This window comes from Schistocerca cancellata, chromosome 5 (assembly GCF_023864275.1).
Source record: "Schistocerca cancellata isolate TAMUIC-IGC-003103 chromosome 5, iqSchCanc2.1, whole genome shotgun sequence".
Classification (NCBI taxonomy): domain Eukaryota; kingdom Metazoa; phylum Arthropoda; class Insecta; order Orthoptera; family Acrididae; genus Schistocerca; species Schistocerca cancellata.
The window spans coordinates 779,011,829-779,038,095 of record NC_064630.1 but is presented as its reverse complement, the minus strand read 5'-3'; the positions used below and the strand labels follow the sequence as shown (position 1 = coordinate 779,038,095).

The following is a 26,267-nucleotide window of genomic DNA, read 5'->3' as shown; positions in this document are numbered from 1 at the left end:
AATTCTACATAGCAAACTAAAGTGTCATGGTATTAAACACATCTGTCTTGCATGGACAAAATGTTATCTCTGTAACAGAAAGCACAGGTTCACACTAACAGACTGTACCTTAGGCACAAAAATAATCTCAGAATGGGGGAACATAGCATTTGGAGTGTCACAAGGATCAGTACTGTGCCCACTCATTTCTCACCCACACAAAAAAACCTTCCATTGTTTAAAAAACTGTAACGTTTGCTGATGACAGAAGCACATAGGGCCCAAACTCAGCCTTAACAGACACAGTTCAGATGATAGCTGAAGACACCCGCACGTGGTTCACAGCTATGAGTTAACATCTTAATCTGAGAAATACTCAGACTATGCAATTTCAAACCAGCAATAATGACCTGTTAGCATGAGAAGTAGACATTAATAGTCACATACTCTATGAAAACCACTGTAAAAAATTCTTTGGCATCCCTCTACATAAGTAGTTAAAATGGAGTCCATAGTAGGAATCTAATCAGAATTCAGTTCAGTGTGTTATGCCATTTTTTTTGTCCTCTGGAATTGTCTTCTGGGGCAGTGAAGCTTAAGTAAATGAATATACGTGTGTGTGTGTGTGTGTGTGTGTGTGTGTACACGCGCGCGCGCGCGCGCGCGCGCGCGCGTAGCAGAAGTGAGCAGTAAGAATGTTGTGTAAAGTAGGCAACTGTAAATCATGTAAAGACCTTTTTAAGACTTGAAATTTTTGCAACTACTTCCTGATACATGTCCCCCTTAATGGTTATTGTTGTTAATAATAAAAATCAGTTTCAACTGAAATGTGATGTATACAGTAATAATACAAGACACACAATAATTTTCATGTAGACTTTGCTTCTTCGTCCTGGATTCAGAACTGACTTATGTCCTCTGATGTTAAGATATTCAGCGAATTCCTGTGTAACAAAGCACAAAACTGAGATCCCTACCAATTAAAAAGAAAATTAAGATCATACCTTATTAGCCACTCTTTCTACAAATTATGTGAATATTTAGATTCAGGGACTGAAGGATTCTGTTAGCTACATGGCAAGTAACAATGTTTGTAAAAAGGCTGCACGACATGTAATAATTTACTATATAAATAAGTCTAGCAGTAGTGTAGGAAAAGAAAGCTTGATACTTATTGTACAGATACGTTAATTTACAGACAAGCACAATTAAAAGACACACAAAGCTTTTGGCCACAGCCTTCATCAGCAAAAGAGAAACACACACCATTCATACAGACAAGCATGCACACCTCACGCACACATAACCACTAACTCTGGCAGGTTGATCCTAAGACGCTGGAGTTGGCAGTCATGTGTGCGTGAGATGTGCTTGCTTGTGTGTACGAATGGTGCGTGTTTCTCTTTTACTGATGAAGGCTGTAGCTGAAAGCTTTGTGTAAATGTCTTAATTGTGCTTGTCTGCAACTTAACATGTCATCTTTATGGTAAGCAGCAATCTATCTTTTACTATGTGGTTGATATTCCTACCTGGAGTTTCCATTGTTTGATATAGCAGTTGTGTCTTTGACTAGTGATCAAAATGTCCTAAGTCCTCGTCCAAAACCTAGCCACTGCTTAAATTTTGAATAAAAAAAACCCATCAACAATGGCAGTTGAGGACTTCTAGTATAAGAATTCACCCTCATTCTGCCAAAGGTCTTGTAAAAGAGGGCACGGGAGCAGACTGAGGTTCATGGCATTCTCTTGCCCTTGGGATGGGAAGAAGTTGGAAGAAACAACAAATATCAACAGTGTGAAGATACAGAAGGCAATGGAAACCACTGCATTGAAGATATGATATGTGGCCTATATTTCAAGAAGTGTCATGATGATATTTCCATTGGCAAGAGATTCCAGATTAGTCCCCCAATCAGATCCCCATGAAGGGAGTACCAGTGGGGAGGTGACCATGAGAAGAAGACGGAATAATCAACGAAAGAATATCATTCTAGAAGTTGGAGTGTGAAATGTTACAAGTCTGAACATGGTAGGAAAAGTAGAAAAATCTGCAAAGGGAAATGCAAAGGCTCATTCTAGGCATAGTGGAGGTCAGTGAAGTAAAATGGGAGGAAGATAAGGATTTCTAGTCAGACAAATATGGGATAATATCAACAGCGGCAGAAGATGGTATAGTAGGATTTGTTCAAAATAGGAAGGTAGGACAGAAAGTGTGTTACTGTGAACATTTCAGTGACAGGGTTATTCCCATCAAATTCAACAGCACACCATCAGCAACAACACTAGTTCAGTTATATATGCTGACTTCGCAAACAGAAGGTGAGAGACAGGAAAGAGTACAAGGATACTGAACAATGTTAATAATCACGGGTGACTGGAAAGAGGTTGTAAGGGAAGGGAAGGGAAGGGAAGGGAAGGGAAAGAAAAAGGGGTTATGGAAGAATATGTGCTTCATAGTGCGGCAATGCACAAATGCATTTTTGTGCATGCCACAGCCGATAGGCTAGGACTGCAGCAGATGACACGTCAGTCGGCGCACACAGCATCACAGAGTGCTTGTAGCAATGAACACTTTTAACAAGCCTGGGTGTTTCCAGAAAAGCCCCATGCGGCAGGAAACATTCTTCTCAACTGCACTTCCCATCGAGACACCAGGAAATAAGCACAGTGGATGTGTCTGCAAGCATTTTGCTGTGAATTAAAGTTTGTTAGGATATGCCATAAGATATTTAACAGCTTGCCACGTGTTTAGTTAGGTTCAAGTGAAAAGACGGTCTAGTGGGTGAGTCAGGTTTGAAATGCATAGCAGCATTGTGGCACACTGTGTTGCCTCTGGAGAGCTGACGATAGACAACAAAGAGGCACTGAGTAATTGCAAACAGTTGTTGAGGTCTGCTAGGAACTAGATGATTTACATTCATGCAGTATCTGATTAACAGAGTCCATTAAACTGCTCTGGCGGTATTAAATACACAGTAGTTCTTTTATAAATTGGTGAAGAGCCAAAACGGCTCCACACGCATGTACCAACGTGAATAAATCTTACCCCTCACTTAACTTGCTAGTGTTAATGTTAGGAACTTGTATATATGTAGACTTAACGTGAATGCTATCCACTAAACACTGCTAGTATGTGAAAACATTTGTAGAGCAGAGGGATGGCCACAACAGGAGGGTTCTGTTCAAGACTATCTTAAATTCAAGGTTAAATTAGGTACATCAGTGGTGTGATCAAACGTCACCTGATATTACCTGGCGTTATTAGGAAGTGCTGTCCACACAAGTGATCTAGATTATCATTAGCAGTTTGTGTGTTTCTTAGTGTCAGACTTAGTTTAACCTCACTAGTAGTGGAATCCAAACTTACAAATTTAAAATTTCATATCAGTGCGCCAGTTTTTGCATCCTGTATAAAATCATCTATTTGTTTGTTTATTGTTTAGCACGGAGTGTAAATGCTCACACCTATCTGATAACTGTAATCTCCTTATTGTTTTCTCTTTTTGACTGAATGAAAAATGTTACTTGCAATGCGTGTTCAGTATCGTGTGTTGATACATCCTGGGCAGTTCCACCTCATCCTTACCCATGGCACATTTAGATAGATCACAGTAGTTCTTTGCAACCACAGTATGGGCCCACAGTAGAATGAGACTGGGAAAAGGCTAAATGAGCTTGGCAAAAAAAAAAAAAAAAAAAATCAGTTACTAATAGTGAATACTGTGCCTAAGACTCACAATAGGGGTATTATATTTGAGAGAAGATTGGGAAGATTCCAGCTGGATTATATCATAGCTGACACAGATACAAAATTCAGATATTTGATTGTAAGGCAAACCCAAGAGCAGCTAAGGACTAAGATCACAAGTTAGTAACAATAAAGAGTAAACTAAAATTTTAGACAATCATCCAGAAAACTAATAAGGAATACAGAAGTAGTGAGGAACGATGAGATGCATTTGAAATTCTTTAAGGAAGTGGATACTGTGATATGGAATACTACAGTACAGTTCAGCTGAAGAGGTGTGGACACCTCTAAAAGATTAATCACAGATGCTGGAAACAAACATAGATACAGGCAAGGTAACTGTGAAGAAGCCTCGGGTAACAGAAGAAATACTTCAATTTATTGATGAAAGAAGGAAATACAAAAATGATGATGATGAGGTCCTATACTCCGAGGAGCGTAGGGGAGGATGCGGGAGACCCGCACCGCTGTAGTAGGCAAGGTCCTAATGGAGGTGGTTAAAGATCAGGAATATTTAAGAATACATAAATACAAGTCACTTAGTAATGAAATAAGTAGGAAATGTAGGGAAACAAGGGAAAATGGCTGCAGAAAAAATGTGAAGAATCGAAAAAGAAATGATGGTTGGAAGGACTGATTCAGCATACAGAGAAGCTAGAACAACCATGAATGAAATTAAAAAGGAAGGATGGCAACATTAAGAGTGCAATAGGAATTCCACAAGGAAACACGGAGGGGAGAGTGAATAGGTGGAAAGAGTACATTGAAACTCTTAAAGGCAGAGAGATTGTCTTATGACATGATAGAAGAAGAAACTGGAATTGATATGAAAGAGATAGGGGATCCAGTATTAAGAGTCAGAATGTAAAAGAGCTTTGGAAGACATGAGATCAAATGAGGCAGAAGGGATAGATAACATACTATTGGTATTTCTAAGAACATTGGGAGAAGTTGCAAACAAACTACTGTTTAAGATGGTTCATAGAATCTATGAGACTGGCAACACACCATCAGACTTTCAAATAAATATCATCTACACAATTCTGAAGATAATGAGTATGTATAAGTGCAACAAATAACACACAATCAACTAACACTTAATGCACGCGAGTTGCTGACAAGAATGATATACAGAAGAATGGAAAACAGCCAAGGATCTGTTGCAGTATGATCAGTTGGGCTTTCAGAAAGATGAAAGCACCAGAGTCAGCTGTGACCTTGCACTTGCTAATAGAAGCAATATTGAAGAAAGGTCAAAAAATGTTGACAGAGTGAGAAATACGTAGCAGTGTTATGAACTTTCAACTGAAGACAAGATGCACTGATTTGTCACAATATTTCTATTAAAATTATTTATTTATTTCCATTAAAATTAGGCCCGATATCAGCTGGTACACATAATACTACTCCATATCTTTTTCAAATGGTTCAGATGGCTCTGAGCACTATGGGACTTAACTTCTAAGGTCATCAGTCCCCTAGAACTTAGAACTACTTAAACCCAACTAACCTAAGGACATCACACACATCCATGCCCGAGGCAGGATTCGAACCTGCGGTCGCGCAGTTCCAGACTGTAGTGTCTAGAACCGCTCGGCCACACCGGCCGGCACCATATCTTTTTCCCCTTAGCCACAAAAAAGTAAATTACAAGAATCAGCTTTTAATAAATTAAGGTCTAAATGCTTGGAATGAAAACAAAATATGTAAAGTGTCAGGTCACTGCATCGAGATAGCTTATAGAAGCAACTTACACCCTCAGCCCAGTTCCTAGGAGATTCAGGACTTGTTGTTTGCTGCTCTGGCGAAGTTGGTGTTGTAGACATACTGCAAAGAGGATTTCGTCTCTTTGTACTTTGCTTTTGATTTTTCATCCCTGCTTGCATTACATTTACATATTTCTCACGCCTGTAAAGATAAAATATTCAGTTAGTGAAAACTTGGTCATTTGTCCAATATATGGCATCAACATGACATCAAATTGCCTTTAGCAGCTTTATCTACTTTAACTTTTTGAATATTTATTTTCAAAGCACAGCATTTCAAAAGCAAAATTAAACACCAACTTAATAGTAATGCATTACTGAAGTTCCAACATGACATTGCCATATTTCTTATTCCATTAAAAAGACTAATTCTTAAATCTACTGTCAGACATACCACATCTTTCTCTTGTTGGTGGCATACATCATCTGAGCTGGCATTTAGAACTTTTATTGAGTTGTCTGTACTATTGCATTCATTAAGTATGAAGATTTGCTTGTTCCAACTTAGAATTCGTTTTTTCGGGTTATACCATTTTATGATAATTTCCGACATTAGAAAACTGTCTTAATGAATAATGGCAAAAATTGAGAATGAAAGCAGCAACAAACAAGGAAAGAGGTAAAACCGAAAGACTATTTGCTTCTGGCCAATCTTGCTTTTCACATACACGTCATTCAGTGGAAAATGGAGGTGTGTATTCAGTGAAATTGTAAATTACTATACAAACAGTAATATAATACTAAATGCTCGGCGAGGGGGAGGGGGGCGGGGTTCAGGGGTTGTTTTCAGGTGTTAATAAGATAAAGAAAAATTGATTGAATGAATGAAATGCAAATACGTAAGTAACTGAAAAAAGCTGTACGAGAAGAATAAGACCTTCATAACAAGATGTTCATGTCTACACACCTTTAGGAAACTACTGGTATCAGATGCAGGATAGAGGCAGACATTCAACAGTATCTACCATTTTATTGAATTTGATAACCTATTTCACTCCAAAAGTTACGAAAAATTTGATGTCATAGCCTTTCTTTCTATGGCACACACTGTGGAACTTTCTGAGACAAAAATAAACTGGTGAAGCAACCAGGCACTCAACTTGAGAGAGTAAAAATAGCTTTCCATACCAATGTGAGCTTTAAAAAGAAACTAATATAATAAGAAAAGGGAATATAATGCTGTAAGAAACTACATGCATATCTGCCTTTGTGATGTTATCTGCACTGACAGTGTGGCTCCATTCTTCACCTTCCCAACAAAACTACTCTCTTTCCATCCAAATTATAAGTGCATCAAGAAGAGCTTACTTTCGCAGTTGTTGCTCCCACTGTTCCAACTGCTTTGTCTTAGCACGCAATTGTTTCTTTTGTTCTGCCACTTGGAGAAACTGTGCATGTACTTCAAGATAAATATCGTTGACTCTATCCAGCTTCCGTTCATAGTGTTCTCTGATGTCCTGTGCATGCCTCAGCTCTTCATTTCTCCTTTTTACAAGATCTTCCTCACACCTGGGCAACCGTGATCCACTAGACTGCAGCTGCAACATCTTGCTACGCACTTCTTCTTTCCAAGTTGCCTGTAAATACAAAATAAATTATGGAAATGATTTCATTACATTCAAGACACTTCTCTAATTATGAAACAGCAATTTAATACAAACCTGGGTTTTAAGATATTTCTCTGGAGTCGTACAAAGCACTTCAACAGCTGCAATGTCGAGGTGCATCAGAATATGTTTGAATGATGGCCTGTTGCGGGGCTTGTCACTCCAGCACTGCTTGATGAGGAGGCGGAAGCCATCCGGGCAGGTACTTGGTATTGGCAATTGTAAGGAATGGTTCCCCACTCCAAACATAATTGCTGATGAGTCTACATCTTTGTAGGGCACCTCACAGGTCAGCAGTTCCCACAGCACAACACCATAAGACCTTTTAAATTTCAGAAAATTTCCTGAGTTACCAACAATAAAGACATCAGACTAACTGGTTTTGTATAGCAGTAATAATATATTAAAATTACAGGATACAGTCTTTCTTAAAAGAATCTTAGCAAAAGTATTATTTTCTACAAGTGGTTATGATAATACAAGAAGTATACTGCCAATTATTTAGAAACCTTTTATCTTTAAAAGTGTAGTGTTACTGTGAATAAATGAAGAAATGGCTAACATTCACTTTAACTACTACTTAAATGTGTATGTAATGTACCAATATTGATTAATATACAATCTTAAATGTAGCTAAAAAAGATATGAAAATAGACGGCCTATTTTCTAGTTTCCCTCTTTCATCAGTCCCACATACCGCAATTTGTCTTCATATGTTTCATATACAAAAGAAAATAATTACTTTCTTTCAATACAGATATTGTATACAAGCAGTAATTTCAACTGAAGAGGGTTATTTGATTACCAGATGTCAAAACAAGGGCAATGGAGCAAGCCTGATAAACATACAGATTGAAAATCTTGCTTGCTAGATGAAGGATACAAACAGGAAAAACAAAGGTAAGATGCAGTTACTAGGAGGATAGAAAAGTAGTCACAAACCATCATGTCATGGGCACAAAGTGCAGGAAAGCATCTGGAAATTTATTTTAAGAAGCTTTGTAAATATTCGAAGGTGGTCATGATTTACCACCAAGAGCCGCTGATAAAGTTCCTTTATTGAGCAAACAGTTTCTGTCCACGCACCATCATCAGGTTCATAAAACATTTACATCATACCAGGCAATATACAATGGCACCAAATGATAAAATCCCTGTATTCATCACTGTTGTCAACCAGTAGTACAAATTACATCACCAATCATAAAAGTGTGGCAAACTCTGCACTCACTCATGTTACACAAATAGTCCATCTTAAGGTGAGTGCACTGTCTGGCACGTTTCTATGACTGACAATGTAATTTGTATTACTATTTGGCAACAGTGATGAATTCATGGATTTTATTGGTTGGTTTGTGGGATTAAAGGGACCAGACTGCTATGGTCATCGGTCCCATGGATTTTATTATTTGACGCCACTGTATATTACCTAGTATGATGATGGGGATGGGGGGTTGGGGGGTGAGAGGTGTGTGTAAAGGTGTAATTTAACAGTGTAATATTACTCACCAAATATCTACTTTCTCAGAGCATGGTTCATTTCGTATAATTTCTGGAGCCATCCAGGCTACAGTACCAGCAAATGTCATTTTTGTGCTATTTTCATTCCATTCACGGCTTGTTCCAAAGTCACTTATCTTCACTATTTCTCCTCTTCCAATCAAAACACTAAAAATGAAGAAAATTAATTTACTTAATGTAAACATCTAGAGAAAAAATTGCTTTAAGTAATACATATATTAGTAAATACAGTATGTAAATTTTTTCAGCAGACTGTAAACAATTTAGAAGTAAAGGCAACAACTGATTACATAGTAGGGGTATTGAGTCACCGGCAGACACAGAAAGAAATCCTGACATTGTGTATTCAGGTGGCACAATATTCATTATAAATTCTAAGTAAGTATTCACTTTTCAGTGAAACACAGCTAATTCTCTTCAATTGCTAAACAGTTGTGTCATCATAATAACTTGGAAGATATGACACTGGACTCACATTTGGGAGCACAACTGTTCAGATTCGTGTCCGGTCATCTAGTTTTCGATTTTCCATGATTACTCTAAAATGCTCCAGGCAAATACAGGGAGGGTTCCTCTGAAAGGGCTTGCTCGATTTACTTCCCCATCCTTGATAACAATCCAAACCTGTGCTCCATCGCCAATGAGTAATGACCTCGATTTTGGCAAGACGTTAAACCCCAATCTTCCCCCCTCCCTTTTTTTAATATGGGCTAACACACCTCTGGAACTCTGAGATATCATTTCTGCTGCAATTATGTCATATGTACACGGGTATTCAAAAAGAAGGAACAGATTTGAAATGTTTATTGCTTCCAAATTGCAAAAGATAGAAACACACAATTCCAACATTTGTAGAAACAGAACAGTTCAAGTTTTTATGCTTTCAGTGTGAGCGTCATGTGCTACATGACAAATATCAAAATGGTGACTCATTTCCTACCACACACAGAGCAGCTGGTCTCTTGGTACTGGATTCAAAGCTTCAACAGTGCGATGTCACAGACTTTCAGGAGTGTCAGGCATAGGGGGGACAAAAGCGCAGTCTTTTACATAACCCCACAGATAAAAGTCACAATGTGTGAGATCTGAGATGTTGGATTGGAAGAGAAGGAGGAGCAGAAGATGAACTTCATCGGCAGTGGCCTCCCAGATCTCCTGACCCCACACCTTGTGACTTATCTGTGGGGTTACGTAAAAGACTGCACTTTATCCCTCCTATGCCTGACACGCTTTTAAAGTCAACAACATCGCTCTGTTGAAGCTTTGAATCCAATAACGAGAGACCAGCTGCTCCATGTGTGGTAGGAAATGAGCCACTATTTCGATATTTGTCATGTAACACACGGTGCTCGCACTGAATGCATAAAAACTTGAATTTTTCCCTTTCCAGGAATGTTGGAATTGTGTGTGTTGTATCTTTTGTAGTTTGGAAGCAATACACGTTTGAAATCTGTTCCTTCCTTTGGAATACCCCTGTATTACTTTAATATGGAATATGGCAAGCTTGGATATGTCAGATTTACTCAACTGTTCCACACTCCTTTATTTAGCCTTCTTTGTACGCTACTGTTTTCACACAGCTACATGGAAATAAATTATTCAATTGTGTTCTATTCTGGGGTAAGAGAATCATAATAAGTGTGGAGTCTGCCTCTGAGTGGCTCTCTCTGCCTCCAGAAAAGTAAGGTCAACATCAGGTAGGTACAATTAATCCCAGAATCATCATTTGTAATTTTATGGAATTATACTTAGACTTGCACTTCACTCAGTAATTTGATCCAATACTTAATAGGTGTGCAGACTACATTCAGGCAAGTAATAATCTGGATAGTCAGCTACATTCAGTTGTCCACACATGGACATATGCTGGACATTAAGACTGATTCCTGATATGTGAGGAAAGATAAATCACATTTATGCCCTATGATGTAGCAGCTTTACCAGTACACTGGTCAGCAAGTTTTTAGTAATGCAAAGATTGATCATTAATGATACACATTGTAGGACAGAGGGTGCAAAAATTCAAGAAGCTAGCTACTGTGACACATCCATGTACCACATAAATGGCTGTTCTGTAAAGACGTTAACACGCAGCACTGACACAAATGATAGCTCTTAGCTGATAACGCCATTACTTTGGCCAAAGGACTCAAATCATTTATGTAAAGTGCTGTGAATTTACAATTGATACATTCAAATTTCTTTAATCTGCAATTAAAAGCAGTTTTGTACTGGTTACTGAAAACAATAATAACAGATGATACAAACAAACATTTTCTGACTTACTTTGGACTTTTAAGATCTCGGTGAATGATCTTGTGTTGATGAAGATAATTCATTCCAGAAGCAATCTCCTTTGACCACCTCACAAGACGAGCAGGAGGTACTTCTTCTCCATCCTTAAGCAGATTGTACAGAGGGCCATATGGGCAATACTCCATGACTATACAGTAACATGGAGCCTGTGTGCAAACTCCCCTGGAGAAAAAAAGGTTAATTCCTTATAAAGTGTATGCAGTCTTCTGTTTTTTGTATGCAAATTCATTTTATTTTCTGAAGAACAGTGCTGATACTGAACATTTTTACAGAAAGATTTCATAATTTTAAATGTTTGTTTTCATTCAAAAGTACTGGCAAAAATTAATCCACTTTTTATATGTAGGCACAACCACCAAACTACAACCTCACATGTAGCCTCCTGCCAAACTGTAGCTAAGGCCAGGTTCAACTGCTGGGATATTGGAGGTGAGAGGAGTGGGGGTTGGACTACACCACTAACTTCGTTGGCTACTACGAACTTGTGCATTTTCTTACCATCTTCTCTGAATTACCAGCTAATTACTGACACATATTCCTCAATTTTATTGTGTTTGCAGGCCTTTGTGCATTTCACAATGTCTTCTTACAAGCCCATCTCAACATGAGGTTTTACTAGTATTTGAACTGTATTCTTTCCAATTCATGTACACATTACACTACTGCTACACTAATACCAAAAACTGAACATAAAGAGGAAGATAGAGGGAACTCTAAAGAGACTATGTGACAAACTGCTGTATGTGATGCTCAAGACTTCCCCACAAACTGAATTGTGGTATCCGTGTAGCAAAAAAAAAAATGGTTCAAATGGCTCTGAGCACTATGGGACTTAACATCTGAGATCATCAGTCCCCCAGAACTTAGAACTACTTAAACATAACTAACCTAAGGACATGACACACATCCACGCCCGGGGCAGGATTCAAACCTGTGACTGTAGCAGTCGCGCGGTTCCAGACTGAAGCGCCTAGAACCCCTCAAACACTGCGGCCAGCTATCCGTGTAACAAAGGAACTCATTCTACAAGTGATGCAATAGAGAAATTCAATGGTATTAGACTCATAATCCCACAATATTGTTTGCTTTTTTGTTGTAACCAGATGGTAGTCTGTAGGTGAAGTTAATACTGTAATGGCATAAATACACTATTTGGATCCAGTTTGGAAGGCTAGAACGCTTGGACCAAACGGCACTCTTAGTAGCTTGTGGTTACAGTTCCCAGAAACACATAATGCTTATTATGTACCAGTTCAAGGGTGACAGAGAGAAGGCGCCCCACAAGAAAACTCAGTGATGTCAACAAGACAACTGTACGTAGAACTTACAGTTGCATGATGTACTGCAGTCTCCTGAGAAAACTATGCCAGACAATCAGAGCATTTGGCCTGTATGTCAGCTGCCTCACATCATTTGTGTCTCATTCAGTCATGGCAATGCAGAGATGGGCTGTTTACTCTGCAGCCAACAAGGGACTGTGAGTGAATGGAGGAATGTGCTCCTCACAGTAGAATCCCATTTCAATTTTCAGAATGATTCTTGTTGCACATTCATAAGCACAATCACAGGAATGTTGTGTGAAAATATCACCTTAGTAATAGTGAGATTTTCATGTGAGGGAGCACCAGGTTGGATAGGCATATGAAGCCCCATATCTTCAGTGGTCATCAGAGGAACACTGTTAACACATAAATACAGAAATAAGGTAGATGTCATGATGACAACACGGAAATGGTGCATGCTGAGGCGAAGCCCTCTACGTCCACAGATTTTGTTTGTGTATTGTATCCATCATTGCTCTATGCTCTTTCTTTATCATTTACGCATTACTAAATGCATAGCTAGTGTCTCTACTGAAGTCATTTTCACTGCCTCTAAGCTGTTAACGTGTTCAGCATAATGCTCTTCTAAACTGAACAATGAAACCTATGCCCATTAAGATACAGGTCTGTATGTGTCAGTTTTCTGTACACGGGGTTTCTGTTCAACCTACACATCTGGGAAACTGCTGGACACTCATTTCTCTCCTGAAATTTTGAAATTATTTGAGCACAATTTTATGACCACTTATTTTTTGTACAGTTGGGAATTGCTAAGAAATGAGTAATAGAACAGCCATGGGTTCACCAGTGTCACCTGCAACAGCGAATTTTTTCATGGAGGATTTTGAAGAACGAGCATTGAACAGCAGTTTCTTCCATCAATCCTACTTCTTTTGATATGCTAATGATTATTTTTTAAAATGGTCGCACAGCAGTGATGCACTCTAGCAGTCTGTCAACTACTTGAATAGCATATATCCCAACATAAGATATAACTACAACTGGAGAAGGATGTGAAGTTACCTTTCCTAGACATAATATTCTTCTCAGGTGTGCAGCCCGATCATAACGTCATCTTGACACAATATTTCCGTGGTCCAACTGGCCACCATCTTCAGGTGAGAGTGCCGGTACACGATCTCACCAGAACTGACTTCTCAGAGCAAGCAGCGGCCCCTATATAGGCCGCAGATGGCCCACAACGCATGCGCGAAAAGGTACCGTAACTGCCCGCTAGCACAAGTAAACATACCACACCACCAGTGGTGGAAACAGGCGAAATCGAGACATCACTATCAAAAATTAAAAATTTTATTCCGACGATCGAAACACAGACCGTTGTTTTTAAATGTCTGATAACACCAGGTTCTAAGTCTTACTTAAAAGATAACCCTTGTCTCTATTAATGAGATTATCTGATAAACAAATCTCTATGGATTCTTTTAAAACACAGTCCCAATAGCGAGATGCAGGGGCATCCATTTGTGTCTCATCATACAGCATTTTATGTCCCTTGGTGAGACAGTGCTCCGCCACTGCAGATTTCTCAGGTTGAAGCAACCGTGTGTGCCGCTGGTGCTCAACACATCGGTCCTGAATGGTCTGGATTGTCTGACCAATATAAGCCTTCCCACAGTGGCAAGCGATCTTGTACACACCTCAAACCCAAGTCATCCTTAACAGAGCCAAGAAGCGCTCAAATCTTGGCTGGAGGACGAAAAATACTTTTGATATGATATATTTTTAGAATTCTTCCTATCTTTCAGGAAATGCTCCCAGCAAAAGGCAGAAAAGTCACTGATTTGCAGGTATCTTCTGGCGGTTCAGGCAAAGGTCCGAACTGGAAAGCATGATGGATCTGTTTATTTGTATAGCCATTCTGCTTGAACACAACCTTGACATGGTCCAATTCTTGTGTCAAGCTTTCTCCATCTGAAATGGCATAAGCTCTTCTTGCCAACGTCCGCAGGACCCCTGTACGCTGGAACAATGGATGACAGCTAGAAGCATGCAGGTAACAGTCCGTGTGCGTAGGCTTTCGATAAACACTGTGTCCCAGTGTCCCATCATCCTTTATGTACACCAGAACACCCAGAAATGGAAGCTTTCCATCACTTTCCACCTCCATGGTAAACTTGATGCTAGGATGCAGGGAATTAAAATGATCTAGGAGGTGGTCAAGAGCTTTCCTAGACATCTTGATCAAACAGAAATCAGAAGGATTACTCAGCCATTTTATGTACAGTAAATGATGCTTATAGATCTGTGTGTCTTCACTGACACATCTTTCGCCATCCAGCTCAGAGGAGAGCTTAGTAACCAGAGCCAGGATTATTTCACATAAGGACCACCACAGCTCTGAGATTAACTATTTGATGATGGTATTCTAAATGGGTATTCTGTCCATGATATTAGCTCAACACTGTTGACCAAACCGAGACATGATGTCATTCAAACAAGCCAAGAGGACTAGCACATAGTGCAGCTTTCATTCTGCGATGCAGAAACTATTAAGATAGGTAGAGTCCTAAACAGACAAGGAATCAGACCAGTCTTCCAGCCACTCAGAAAAATTAAAGAAATGTTGCTACCTATTAAAGATAATCTCAGCTTGGGTGGGCTGGGAATTTACAATATTTCTTGTGAGTGTGGCAATGGTTATGCGGGCCAGCTTACACAGGTTCCTTGCCAGTCATTGTGTTGAGCATCAGTGACACATTAAATACAGATATTTGGAAAAATCAGTTGTGGCTGAGCATAGCCTGTTAAATAAACACAAGATTTTGTCTGAACAAATGATAAAACTTGCTCACGCACTGAACTGTTGAGAATATCATCAGGGAAGCAGCTGAAATTAGACTATGTGAAAACAACTTCAATAGAGACACCAACTATGCACTTAGCAATGCATGGAAGCATGCACATGATAAAGAAAGTGCACAGAGGACAATTTTTCGCTGTTTACTGCCTGATACAAGGGATGGTGCCACAAGCAACAATGGATACAGTGCACATGTAGTGAGTTATGCTGCGTCAAGACAAACCTACAGTTTATAATTGTAATACTTGTCTGTGTTGAACCTTACACATATGACCTCCTCGTGACTAGATTATCTCTGCATTTTACATTTTTAAATCCGATCACTATTTATATGAAATACTGAAAATCAGTTTTTTTGGTGCCCTGGAAGCCTTAGATATGTAACCTGCAATTGGGTGTGGATTCTGTGGCCTGGGATAGTGACTTAGTAATATAAGTGTGCTATGAGTGGAGAAGTAGTGAAGACTATGGTAATGTGACTGTAAAGACCTCTGCGGGATGAAATGCAGTGCAAATTACATGAATTCTTGGAAATAGCATACACTACTATGCACTTAAATATCTTTTAGGTCCCAAGTTTCTTATAGTTTCTATAGGCAATGGAGTTTGGAAATAGATTACTGGAGATTTTCAAAAGTGTGCATGAAATAATGTGGCAGGTGCACATCCAAAATAGATTTAAAATGGGTAATCAAAAGCATTGTAAAAAGTGGAATAACTGGTAAATAGTGCTATTTACAAACAACATTGAGCTAATGATTACCAGCAGTCAGTAGGTAATGCATGTAAGCTCTATGGAAATACTCACTTGAATTGTACAATATTCGGATGATTAAGCTTCCTGAGATTCCGAATATCAGTTTCCTTCTGTTCACGTACTTTCTTCACCGCAACCATTTCCTTCTTCCACTTGCCACTGAAAACAGCACCTTGAGCTCCAGATCCCAACCACTGCAAATCACTGATATCTTCAAAGGGTATTTCCCAGTCATCTGTAAAAAATATTAGTTGGTTTTTTATGAATGCAATTAAAAGTAAAATGCATTGTGCATACAACCAAACTGGTATGCTTTCATAAAATAATTCTGTTTCATTCACAGCCACAGAAAAGTCAAATAAAGAACACATTACAGAAAAACAAATTATCTGTAATTCTCAGCTTGCCAAGTTGATAGCTTTCTATGCACTACATCCTTGCCCTCTCCACCATTATACTTTTTATTTCTCACTTTATGCTCATCCACACTGTTACAATCACAATTTCTCTTTTAATTGAACTCTTTCACTGTCTGCATTTAGTTCCATTCGTATCTCTTTTACTTTCTTCTCTTCTAATTTTCTGCCTTCATGAGAAATTTACTTACTGTTATTTATTCCATCGACATCTCTCCTTCCTTACTCAGCTAAATAACTATAAGCTTGTCTACCTTTGGTGACTCCTCTTGAATGCCAAAGACTTGAGGAGAGTAAAACTTCTTGAACATCTTTATGACTAAAACTCCCTTGTGACTCCTATATATTTGTTTGAGTTTGGTCCTTTGTTTCCCTTCATGTCCCATAGCACATCTAACTCTGGGCTACACTAGTCATTTGTAATAATGTGTGTGTAAAGATATTTTTCACTGCTCGTATGTTGTGGCAATTACATGTGAAATTTAGTTTGTTTCAGGTGGCTCAGTCTTAGTGCCAGTACTGTGCAAAGACATCACATACTTACAATATCATATTTATCCAGGAAACAAAGAGGATATTTTTTTTAATTGTTGATTTGGAGTGATATGTTTCCTGTGAAAGCCAAGACATTACCTGTGATTATCTAAGAATTAACTTTTTCCTCTTCCTTCTTCTAAAGTAGGACATTCCAAAAAAAAAGCTAGCAAGAAACAAAAGAGATTAAATAAATTTATCAGATGATTCTTAATTCTCATGTTATCAGTTCTACAAATACAAAAAAAGTATTTCCCAGAAAATAAATTCATTATTTTTTCATTGGTGTGTCCTTTGTGCTTTGCAGTCTCTCACTACCATACAATATTAGAGAAGAGTTAGTCACTGGTCATATTAGGCAAGAGTGCTAGTATCACTGAATAACACAAAATTCTTTTTACTTTTTGATCTCTTTTACAAATTCTTAGGTTATGCAAAGGGTGATGGTCAGCATTATTTCAGTATGAACTTCTGCCTGGAGAGGAACGCTTTCTGTGAACCAGTAACAAACAAGTGAAACTGTCCACTTCAATGTAATTTGTCTGCTTCTATATTTGTAATCAATTAAATGATGCGGTAACAATATCCAATGCCAAGGGATACATGAAATTCATAGTCATCACAAGTCACATTTTGTTCTTTGTTTCTCCACTGTCACTGTAATAATTAGTTCAGCAACAGGAAATCACTTCTCTTCCTTTGCCCAGAAGATGTAAGAGGATGGATTCTTATCTAAATCATAATCAATTCATCACCCTCTGCTTGTACTAGGAATTCATACAGGAAATTTAAAAATACCCTCATACAAAAACATTTTGCAAAATAATTTAGTATACTGCCTCATTTACAGTTGCAATGAACTGTTTCAGTATTCTACCCACCCTGGTGAAATATTCCACTAATCTATCCTAGAACTGATCTGTGATAACTCTTACAAACACCCTATTTTACAAACAAAAAGTTGGGATCTTTACAATGGAACGAAGTGAGAACTCTTACATAATAAATATGTAAACTAGGTATATGATGAGTTATCTCTTTTACAAAACATTCATTTCTTTTTAACAAAAATCATTGCTTTTGTATGTATAATGTTTGTAAAATGGTTATATGAATAAAAATGCAAGCAAGCTTAAACATAAAGAAAAATTTAACTTTTTAAAACTTACTTAAAATATCTTTCAAAGAAAGCTTATTGATTATGAAATCTTATTTCAAGAAGCAATGTATGAAGATCATCTTCATACTTTTAAAAGAAACTGTCAATGAATGTGTGTTTTTTTGACATGCTCTGGATAATTTTGTCATTCTGTAGGCACAGTGAAATGACACTGGTATATATCTGTTCTTGGGGACTACGACCACCCCTACGTGCAGTTCGTCTTTCCTCTGCACTACAGCATCTGCCAGTAGGACAATGCAATATGTCCCATGCTTCGCAGTGTACAAGCCACCAAATTTCACGGATTTAAACTCAACCAATAATCTGTGGGATCATCTCAATCAGGCTTTTCATGCCACAGATCTTCAAATGAGAAATGTAGTGCAGCTGGCCACAGTACTGGAGTCAGCACAGCTGCACATCCATGTCGGTACCTTCTGGAACCTCACTGGCACTACAGTGTACATTACGATGGCAACAAAGACACTACGGTCACAGTGGACACAACTGCATCTGTTACATATAGGCCTACGTATTTCCTAAAATTCTTTGGCAGTAAATTGCTTTCTTGATGATGACAGAAGCAGATATTTTTGAAATTTCTGATTTTTATTGAAAATTTGCAGTGACGAGTCCAACACGAACATTTAGTACGACACCTCGTCTGTTCACCTGTATCTATTGCACCGACAAAACGTACAAACACGGTTGTTGTTGACAGACGGAAGCGAAACTGACCTTGCTTGCTCTTGATCTCGTGTGAGGCGGCCTTGCCAATAATGGTCCAGACGGGGCGCAGACAGCCGATGAGGCCATCGATCCAGCCGGCTCGGTCCTGCGGGCCGCGGGGGCCGGCGCTGCACACCTCTGCCTGGGCCGGTGGGGGCGGTGAGGGTGCCTGGGCGCCCAGGGGGCTGTTGCCGCCCCCGCAGCACTCTTCCGCTGCCGTGGGGCTGCCACTCAGCTGTCCCAGCTCCTCCTGGATGCACAGGATGCTGAAACACAAACAGGTCACAAACTGCATCACTCAATTGCTATAAGCACATCACGTGTCATTTTCAGCATTGACCAATAAGCGAAAACAGACGTGTAGCAGCTTACGGCAAAGAGAAGCCATTGAGCAAGTGGAGGGAATAACCTGCCAGGGGATCTAAATATGGAATTTAAGATTCTGTAAATCTACTAATATGCCATTCTCCAATGTTGCAATTGTGGCAAATATGGTAGCACCATTTGTTTCTCAGAAAGCCAAAAATTTTAGGAGGGTGCGACTATCAGTTTTCCAGAGTCTTCCAAATAAATTTCAAATACCCAAGCAAGCAACCTCTAAAATAGTACCTTCAGTTTGTCCAGCACTGATTTATACAGGGCGTTCGTAAATTCCCGTTATAAATTTCTACGCCTTGTAGTGTTGAGTGAGTAGGTAATATTTAGAACTGGTGCTACAACCATTTGAAAACATACTGGTAAAGGGTCCACTTTTACAAATTAATGATTTGGCATCACCCAGTACATCAATTTTTTTACTACTTCCACTTATTAAAAGCCAAATAAATTGCCTCTTCAGTTTGGGTGTGCGGCGTCTCCTTGGAGCACCACAGTCATGCCTGCAGGCAGTGGAGGTACTCTTCCTCGAAGCCGTTGCGTAACTGTAGCGTAAAGTGTATGCGATGGAGTCGGACGTTGTGGAGTGCCATCTCGAAAAGGCGACGCGCAGCTCTTCCACGACCGTGAATTTCGCTATTCAGAAGGATCATGTAAGTATATTCTGCAGACGAGTACTCAACCATCTTGCTCTAACACTCACGGACACTTGAATGAGGCCCGAACCTGTTCAGAGGGGTAGACAGACAGGCCTCAAATGACATCAGCCGATTCAGCGCAACCACCACTCACCATGGCTACCCTGTTACATACTTAGCGAGCAAACATGTTCCTAAATGGCTGTAGCACGGAAACCGTACGTTTCCAGGACATGGGTTCCTATTCAAAATATTATGTAATCACTTCCGTCTGCAAATCCTAGAAGTTTGTAACGGGAATTTCTGAACACCCTGGTATATTCGTTGTATAGTGATGACAGTGAAATCTATGCTAGTCGATGCCCCTGCCACATCCACGCACACAGCAAAACCTTTTTTTTTTTTTCTTTTGGTGGCAAATGTTCAATCCCACTTCATACAGGACTCTGGCAATCTCTTAATTCGTAACATTTCACAGGCACCCTCTGACTCATAGGAAGATGCCATTTCAGCAATTTCTTACCTTGTCCATTCCATTTCATTTCGCGGTGTATACGACTACAACTAAACTTTGATGGAATCTGAATTTGAAATTTAGTTAACATAAGCTGGCGCCGTGCAGCAGCGATTGTCTCTTATCACCTGTACCGACACTGCCATGGATAGCGGTTCGTGCGTTTCGAAACATGTTTCCAAGATGCAAACATCTCCCACCTAGTAGTAGTAGGAAACGTTGTAAACATTGTTGGAAAAAATTGTTGCAAAATCTCCATATATAATCAGCTTAGATAACTTTCGGCGTGTGGGGTGCGAGGAGGCTAATGGTGGTACAGTACATGCAAGGTTACTAAATAATAAGGTTGGGCAGTAAGCGCTCTGCTCTGCCATTGGCTGGCCTAGTGACGTTAGCGTGGAAGCAAGCGCTCACAAGCAGACGACACGGCATGCGCGTTTACGTCAAGTTTTGGGCGGAAGATTTTGTTTATACCAGAAATGAGATGTCTAAACTGCTTTTCTGCTGCTAAAATATTACAGTTAAAACTGATGAGTTACATTCTTTCGCAGCTTATGCCTCACACATCGGTAAAATGTCAGATCACAACCACACTGACACACACACTTGAAATTCGAAACCTCGGCTCAAATAAATCAGAAACTAGTCATTTAATCGCATTGAAATGAATTTACTTAAGAGCTCGAAGTTGCACACACTTGTTTGTAAGAACAGCATTCCTTCTTTCAAAGCCGCTATAGTATTCATCAAAGTAACTTTATCTGTGTCTGAGTACATGTATTGATGGAGGACGGAACTTATTCACTTATTTCCGGTCGCTACCAACCTTAACTTTCAATGTTGCCTCCTTGTTGACTCAGCGTTGCAGCACAGCAGCATTACGATTTGTGCTGTGTGATCTGTTGCGAAATTTATGTCTTAAAAAGAGTGACGATTAGTATAAAAGCGTAACTGGTCCAGTAACTTTTTTATTTAAATAGTTATTGACACAGCTGCAAGCTTTCCGCATAAATCGTTAATGATATATGAAATTAAAACACTAGCAGCCCAGTCTTTCGACTTTATTGATTCTGTACAAGGAGTCGAGCACTCAAAAGAAAGTCAACAGATGCCGGAGATGAGTTTCTCTAGACCAACCTCCTTGTGCAGATGAAGCGTCCAGTTTGTCTTTTAATTAATGGATACGTTCATCAAGCTTCAAATCCGGTATAGTACAGCTGTGCAATAGCCCTGGCTGCTGATATTTTACCCGCAGCGAAATTGTTGCCGCTTCAGAAAAATGCGCTAAACAATACTGCGAAGCGTGACGCAACATCTGTATTGTTCAAAAATAACGCAACATATTCTATAATTAGAACATTGGTCACACGCTCCGATCTGATCAAAACTAAATATCGAAACTTTTTGATCTACATTAAATCTACAATTAAGACGATTGCGTTATTATTTAAGGAAACTTCTTTACCACGTCGAGAAATTAATCGTGAAGCTTGCACTACTTCACGTTATTACAGCCAATGATTCGAATTCTTTCAAGAAAGAGAATGAAGCGTATTTTACCTAAAATGTTATTTTTTAATTCCGAAACAGTTTTTTACTGTTTCACTCTTTCACGAACACTGTAATAATTAAATGTACGCTTACTGTGATCTAATAGCTAGGAACAAGTGAAGGAAGTATAACGCGACAGAGATTGATATTAAAAGGTATAAATACATGTTTCTATATTTAACCGTTTACCTATGACCGATCTTAGCAGATGCAGCTAACTCAGGACAGTTACTGTATTATCCGCAACGCTACTTCTGACAATTGAAGTCCAAAAATAACGCAACATCTAAATCTACAAACATCCATGAAGTTCACGACAGAAGGAACATCCCACTGCATCAGTTGTCAGAGTTTCTTCCCAGTCCATTCACGTATGGAGCGCGGGAAGAATGAATGATCCTTTGAACGACTCAGTGCGTGCAGTAATTATTCTAATCTTTCCTCAATATCCCTTGTGAGCGATACGTAGGGGGTTGTAGCATATTTTCAGAGTCATCATTTAAAGCCGGTTGTTGAAACTTTGTTAGTAGACTTTCTTGGGATAGTCTACATCTATCTTCAGTACTCTGCCAGTTCAATTTCTTCTATATCTCTGTGACACTCTCCCACGGATCGAAGAAACGTGCTACCATTCGTGCTGCCCTCTCTGTATACGTTCAATATCTCGTTTTAGTCCTATTTGGTACAGGTTCCAAACACTTGAGCAATATTCTAGAACCGGTTGCATGAATTATTTGTAAGCAATCTCATTTGTAGAATGATTGCACTTCCCAGTATTCTACCAACGAACTCTTTCCCCACGACTGAGCCTGTGTGATATTTCATTTCATATCCCTTCAAAGTGTTACACACCGGTATTTGTAGAGTTGACGGACTCCAGCAGTGGCTCACTGATGTTATAGTCATGGGACACTACGGTTTGCCGTTTTGTGAAGTGCACAGTTTTACATTTCTAAACAATCTGCCAATCTTTGCGCCACTTTGAAACTTTATCAAGATTTGACTGAATGTTTATACAGCTTCTTACAGACAGTACATCATTATAGATTACTGCATCATCTGCAAAAGTCTGAGGTTACTATTAATACTGTCTGCAACGTCATTAACATACAACATGAACAGCAAGGGTCCCAGTACACTTCCCTGGGACACATCCGAAGTTACTTCTACATCCGACGATGATTCTCCATCCAAGGCAACATGACAGCTGCCAATAGTTTATCAGTAGTCATGGTGATTTCCAGTTGCTTACAAACGTCAACTAACTCATCCCGTGTCTGATACAGCATTCACAGAGGGGCTACATTTTAGCTGGTGCAATGTATTAAAGGTCAGTGCATAAATAACTTTAAATTAAGCCCACTGATTATATTTTAATTTGTTGAGCTAAAAAGTTGCTAATTTCCTATAAGAATTGAAGCAAATGTACAAAACGAGATTTCTATTAAGGCACCACAAGAACCTGTGGCAAAGATTACTAGTTTACTAAAACGTTCTGAGGTTAATTATAGTTGTTAGCGAACTCGAAAAGAGGGTTTTTTTACGATAAATGTAGATAATACGCTACCCCTTTTTAAGGGAAAACTAAATGTAACTAAATACGCTACGTAGAATATCTGCTAGAGTAACTAAGTCAGAAACGCCAATTTTCTACAAATTACTCGTAGATTATGCAAAAGAACACTATGGGACTTAAATTCTGAGGTCATCAGTCCCCTACACCTAACTAACCTAAGGACATCACACACATCCATGCCCGAGGCAGGATTCGAACCTGCGACCGGAGCGGTCGCGCAGTTCCAGACTGTAGCGCCTAGAACCGCTCGGCCACCCCGCCCGGCTGCAAAAGACAATGGTAGCTTCCGAAACGTGTCAACAACGCACGTGTATTTGCGTTGATGTAAATGAAATTGAGGGGTGACGTATTCTTTGGCAACAACTGTGAACGATGAAATATGTTACGTATCCAAAACACTCGTACCGCTAACTAACGAAAATATAATTTTGTAAGCCTCTGAATACAATGAAATTGGAGAACGCTTGTTTTGAACGAATATGGGCCTATTGTTCTCAAAAATTTTAAAGAGCACAATTAAGTTTAAGCCTACAATTGACGATAACAGTACGAGATTGTGGAATATTCGCGAAATTTGACAATATATCACAATACAAACGGGTATTGATACAATCAATGAAAGATTGTGCAGAAGCGAGGCGAACGGTAAAATATGCGAATCTAGAAGTTCAAATCGGCACACAATCCTGTAGTCAAAGACAGGTTAGGCTTCTTTCAACTCAACCTGAGACTCGGACCTGTTGCATAGGTAACAATGTTTTTGTGTTACATCACGCTTGAAAATAACCGATTGCTCTTCTTCGCAACTTAATAACTTGATACCACTGTAAAATAAAACTTCCAGCCCGTTGGGGACACGAGAAGAAGGCCGTTCCGCGATAAATGCCTTTCACGTTGTAAATCAAATATAAATTTGACGTCGCCTCGGATTTGCAGCGCTATTGGGATTGTTTCGGTTGTATTCCTTTCAGCAATTGTGAAGAGACAAGGGCAGGCACGCGTCTCCAGCAGACGACGACATAGCAGGGCTGATAACGCCGTTACGCGCTGTCAGCTCAGAAACTCGATACGTATTAAAGTCCACAGGTGTCAGACCACTGACACTGCACTTTGTGTGTCGCTCGTGTTGCAGAGCTCTTTTCAATGTCCATCTCTCTTTGTGGAGAAGATTTTGACTCTTCACGACTCATGGGAAAATATTTATACCCGTATAAAACGTGTCACGGCAGCGTCTGCTTATTACTGTTTCAGGGGGAGTGCAAACTAATGTCAAAATCCACTGAAGAGAATTTTGGGCCAAACGCCTAAATACATCCTGAACGGTAGCCGATAGGGTTACACACAGTTTAAAAAATCATTTGGCCATGGCCGCTCTACCATTAACGCTTTGTTTATACAGCTTCTGCCCCTCTGGTTTCGTTGACACTGTGTTCTTTAGACGTATCTAACACTCAGAAGTCACTGACAATTTTTTTAGGTGCAACAATAGGCTTCAATGCCATTCTGCTTCTATCAAGAAATTTAGTTTTTCTTTCCCTTTGTTGTTTTCAACGCATTGCTTTCTAATCAGTTTTGCAAGCTATTATAACCCCCGTGCCAGACACAAATGTTTGCATAACATTCTTCACAAGGTACATACTAAAGCTTTTACAGAAACTGTATCTTGGTTTGAATTATTTTTTATTTTTTTTCGTTCATTTCATTCCTTCCTCTTAAGGAGGAAGGCGGGCTGTTTGAGTGCCTTAGGGTTTGAGCACTATTCAGCCGTGAGATGTTCGTTGTTCTTTTGGGGCTCTATTTATTTCTTTTTCTGAGGGGGAAGGGGGAGGGCTTATATCTACCAACTGGGAATTTATTTGCGGAAAGTTTGGGGGACAGCTCAGGTATTCACCTTACAGTCTACGGGAAACCTGCAAAAACCGGCCAGAGCTGCTGGTGCTGACACCTTTTCCTTCTCCTAGTGCCTCCCTGAGGAAGCGCTAGGTTCCTTTGTTGTCAGCGCTTCGGCGCTGTTCTTGCCTCTTGCACTTCGTGGTGGGTCTATCTTCTGTGGCAGTGATAGGACTGGCGTTGGCGTCGTTCTTCTCTCCTCCTTTCGCACAATCTCGCGTATTTTTTTTATACAGGACGTACTTTGTAACTCACATGCGATTACGTGTGACGTGTTTCCTGCGCGCATTATTTCTGCTGTAGGCAATACCAGTGTATGACAAACTTAAGCCTCCCAAGTTTCTAGCTGAGAGATAAACGATATGGCGCGCCTTTCCTTCAGTGTAACTCCCATCACCATCGCCAGAAGAATTTAGAAAACAAAACTAAAAAACTCGTAGAGAGTCAACTATTTGTCAATAGAACAAACTTAAGGAAATGATGTCGCCCGAAAGAAAACATGAAACAGGCGCTCCTGTCTCTGATGCAGCGTCAAGGGTAACCACAGCCATGCTCTCCGAGCTGATAGTCCGTGCTGCTGCAAACGTCGTCGAACTGTTCTTGCAGATGGTTGTTGTCTTGCAACCGTCCCCATCTGTTGACTCGGGGATCGAGACGTGGCTCCACGATCCATTACAGCCACGTGGATAAGATGCCTGTCGTCTTCACCGCTACTGATACGAGGCCGTTGGCATCCAGCACGGCGTTCCGTATTACCCTCCTGAACCCACCGATTCCATATTCTGCTAACAGTCATTGGATCTCGACCAACGCGATCAGCAATGTCGCGATACGATAAACCGCAATCACGATAGGCTACAATCCGGCCTTTATCAAAGTCGGAAACGTGATGGTACGCATTTCTCCTTCTTACAGGAGGCATCACAACAACGTTTCACCAGGCAATGCCGGTCAACTGCTGTTTGTGTATGAGAAATCGGTTGGAAACTTTTGTCATGTCAGCACGTTGTAGGTGTCGCCACCGGCACCAACCTTATGTGAAAGCT

The 26,267-nt window shown here is 39.7% G+C and overlaps 1 protein-coding gene across 2 annotated transcripts in view; it reads right to left on the bottom strand.

The window, feature by feature from the left end:
- Nucleotides 1–26,267, bottom strand: part of LOC126187917 (mitogen-activated protein kinase kinase kinase 13) — a 496,875-nt gene that overhangs the window by 16,802 nt on the left and 453,806 nt on the right. For both annotated transcript variants that reach the window (XM_049929273.1, XM_049929274.1), the window contains exons 2-8: nucleotides 18,687–18,943; nucleotides 15,888–16,071; nucleotides 10,907–11,098; nucleotides 8,609–8,767; nucleotides 7,154–7,421; nucleotides 6,801–7,069; nucleotides 5,481–5,634 (exon numbers count right to left, since the gene is read on the bottom strand). In XM_049929273.1, coding sequence (XP_049785230.1) covers nucleotides 5,481–5,634; nucleotides 6,801–7,069; nucleotides 7,154–7,421; nucleotides 8,609–8,767; nucleotides 10,907–11,098; nucleotides 15,888–16,071; nucleotides 18,687–18,943 — 1,483 coding nt within the window. The remainder of the gene's footprint in view (nucleotides 1–5,480; nucleotides 5,635–6,800; nucleotides 7,070–7,153; nucleotides 7,422–8,608; nucleotides 8,768–10,906; nucleotides 11,099–15,887; nucleotides 16,072–18,686; nucleotides 18,944–26,267) is intronic.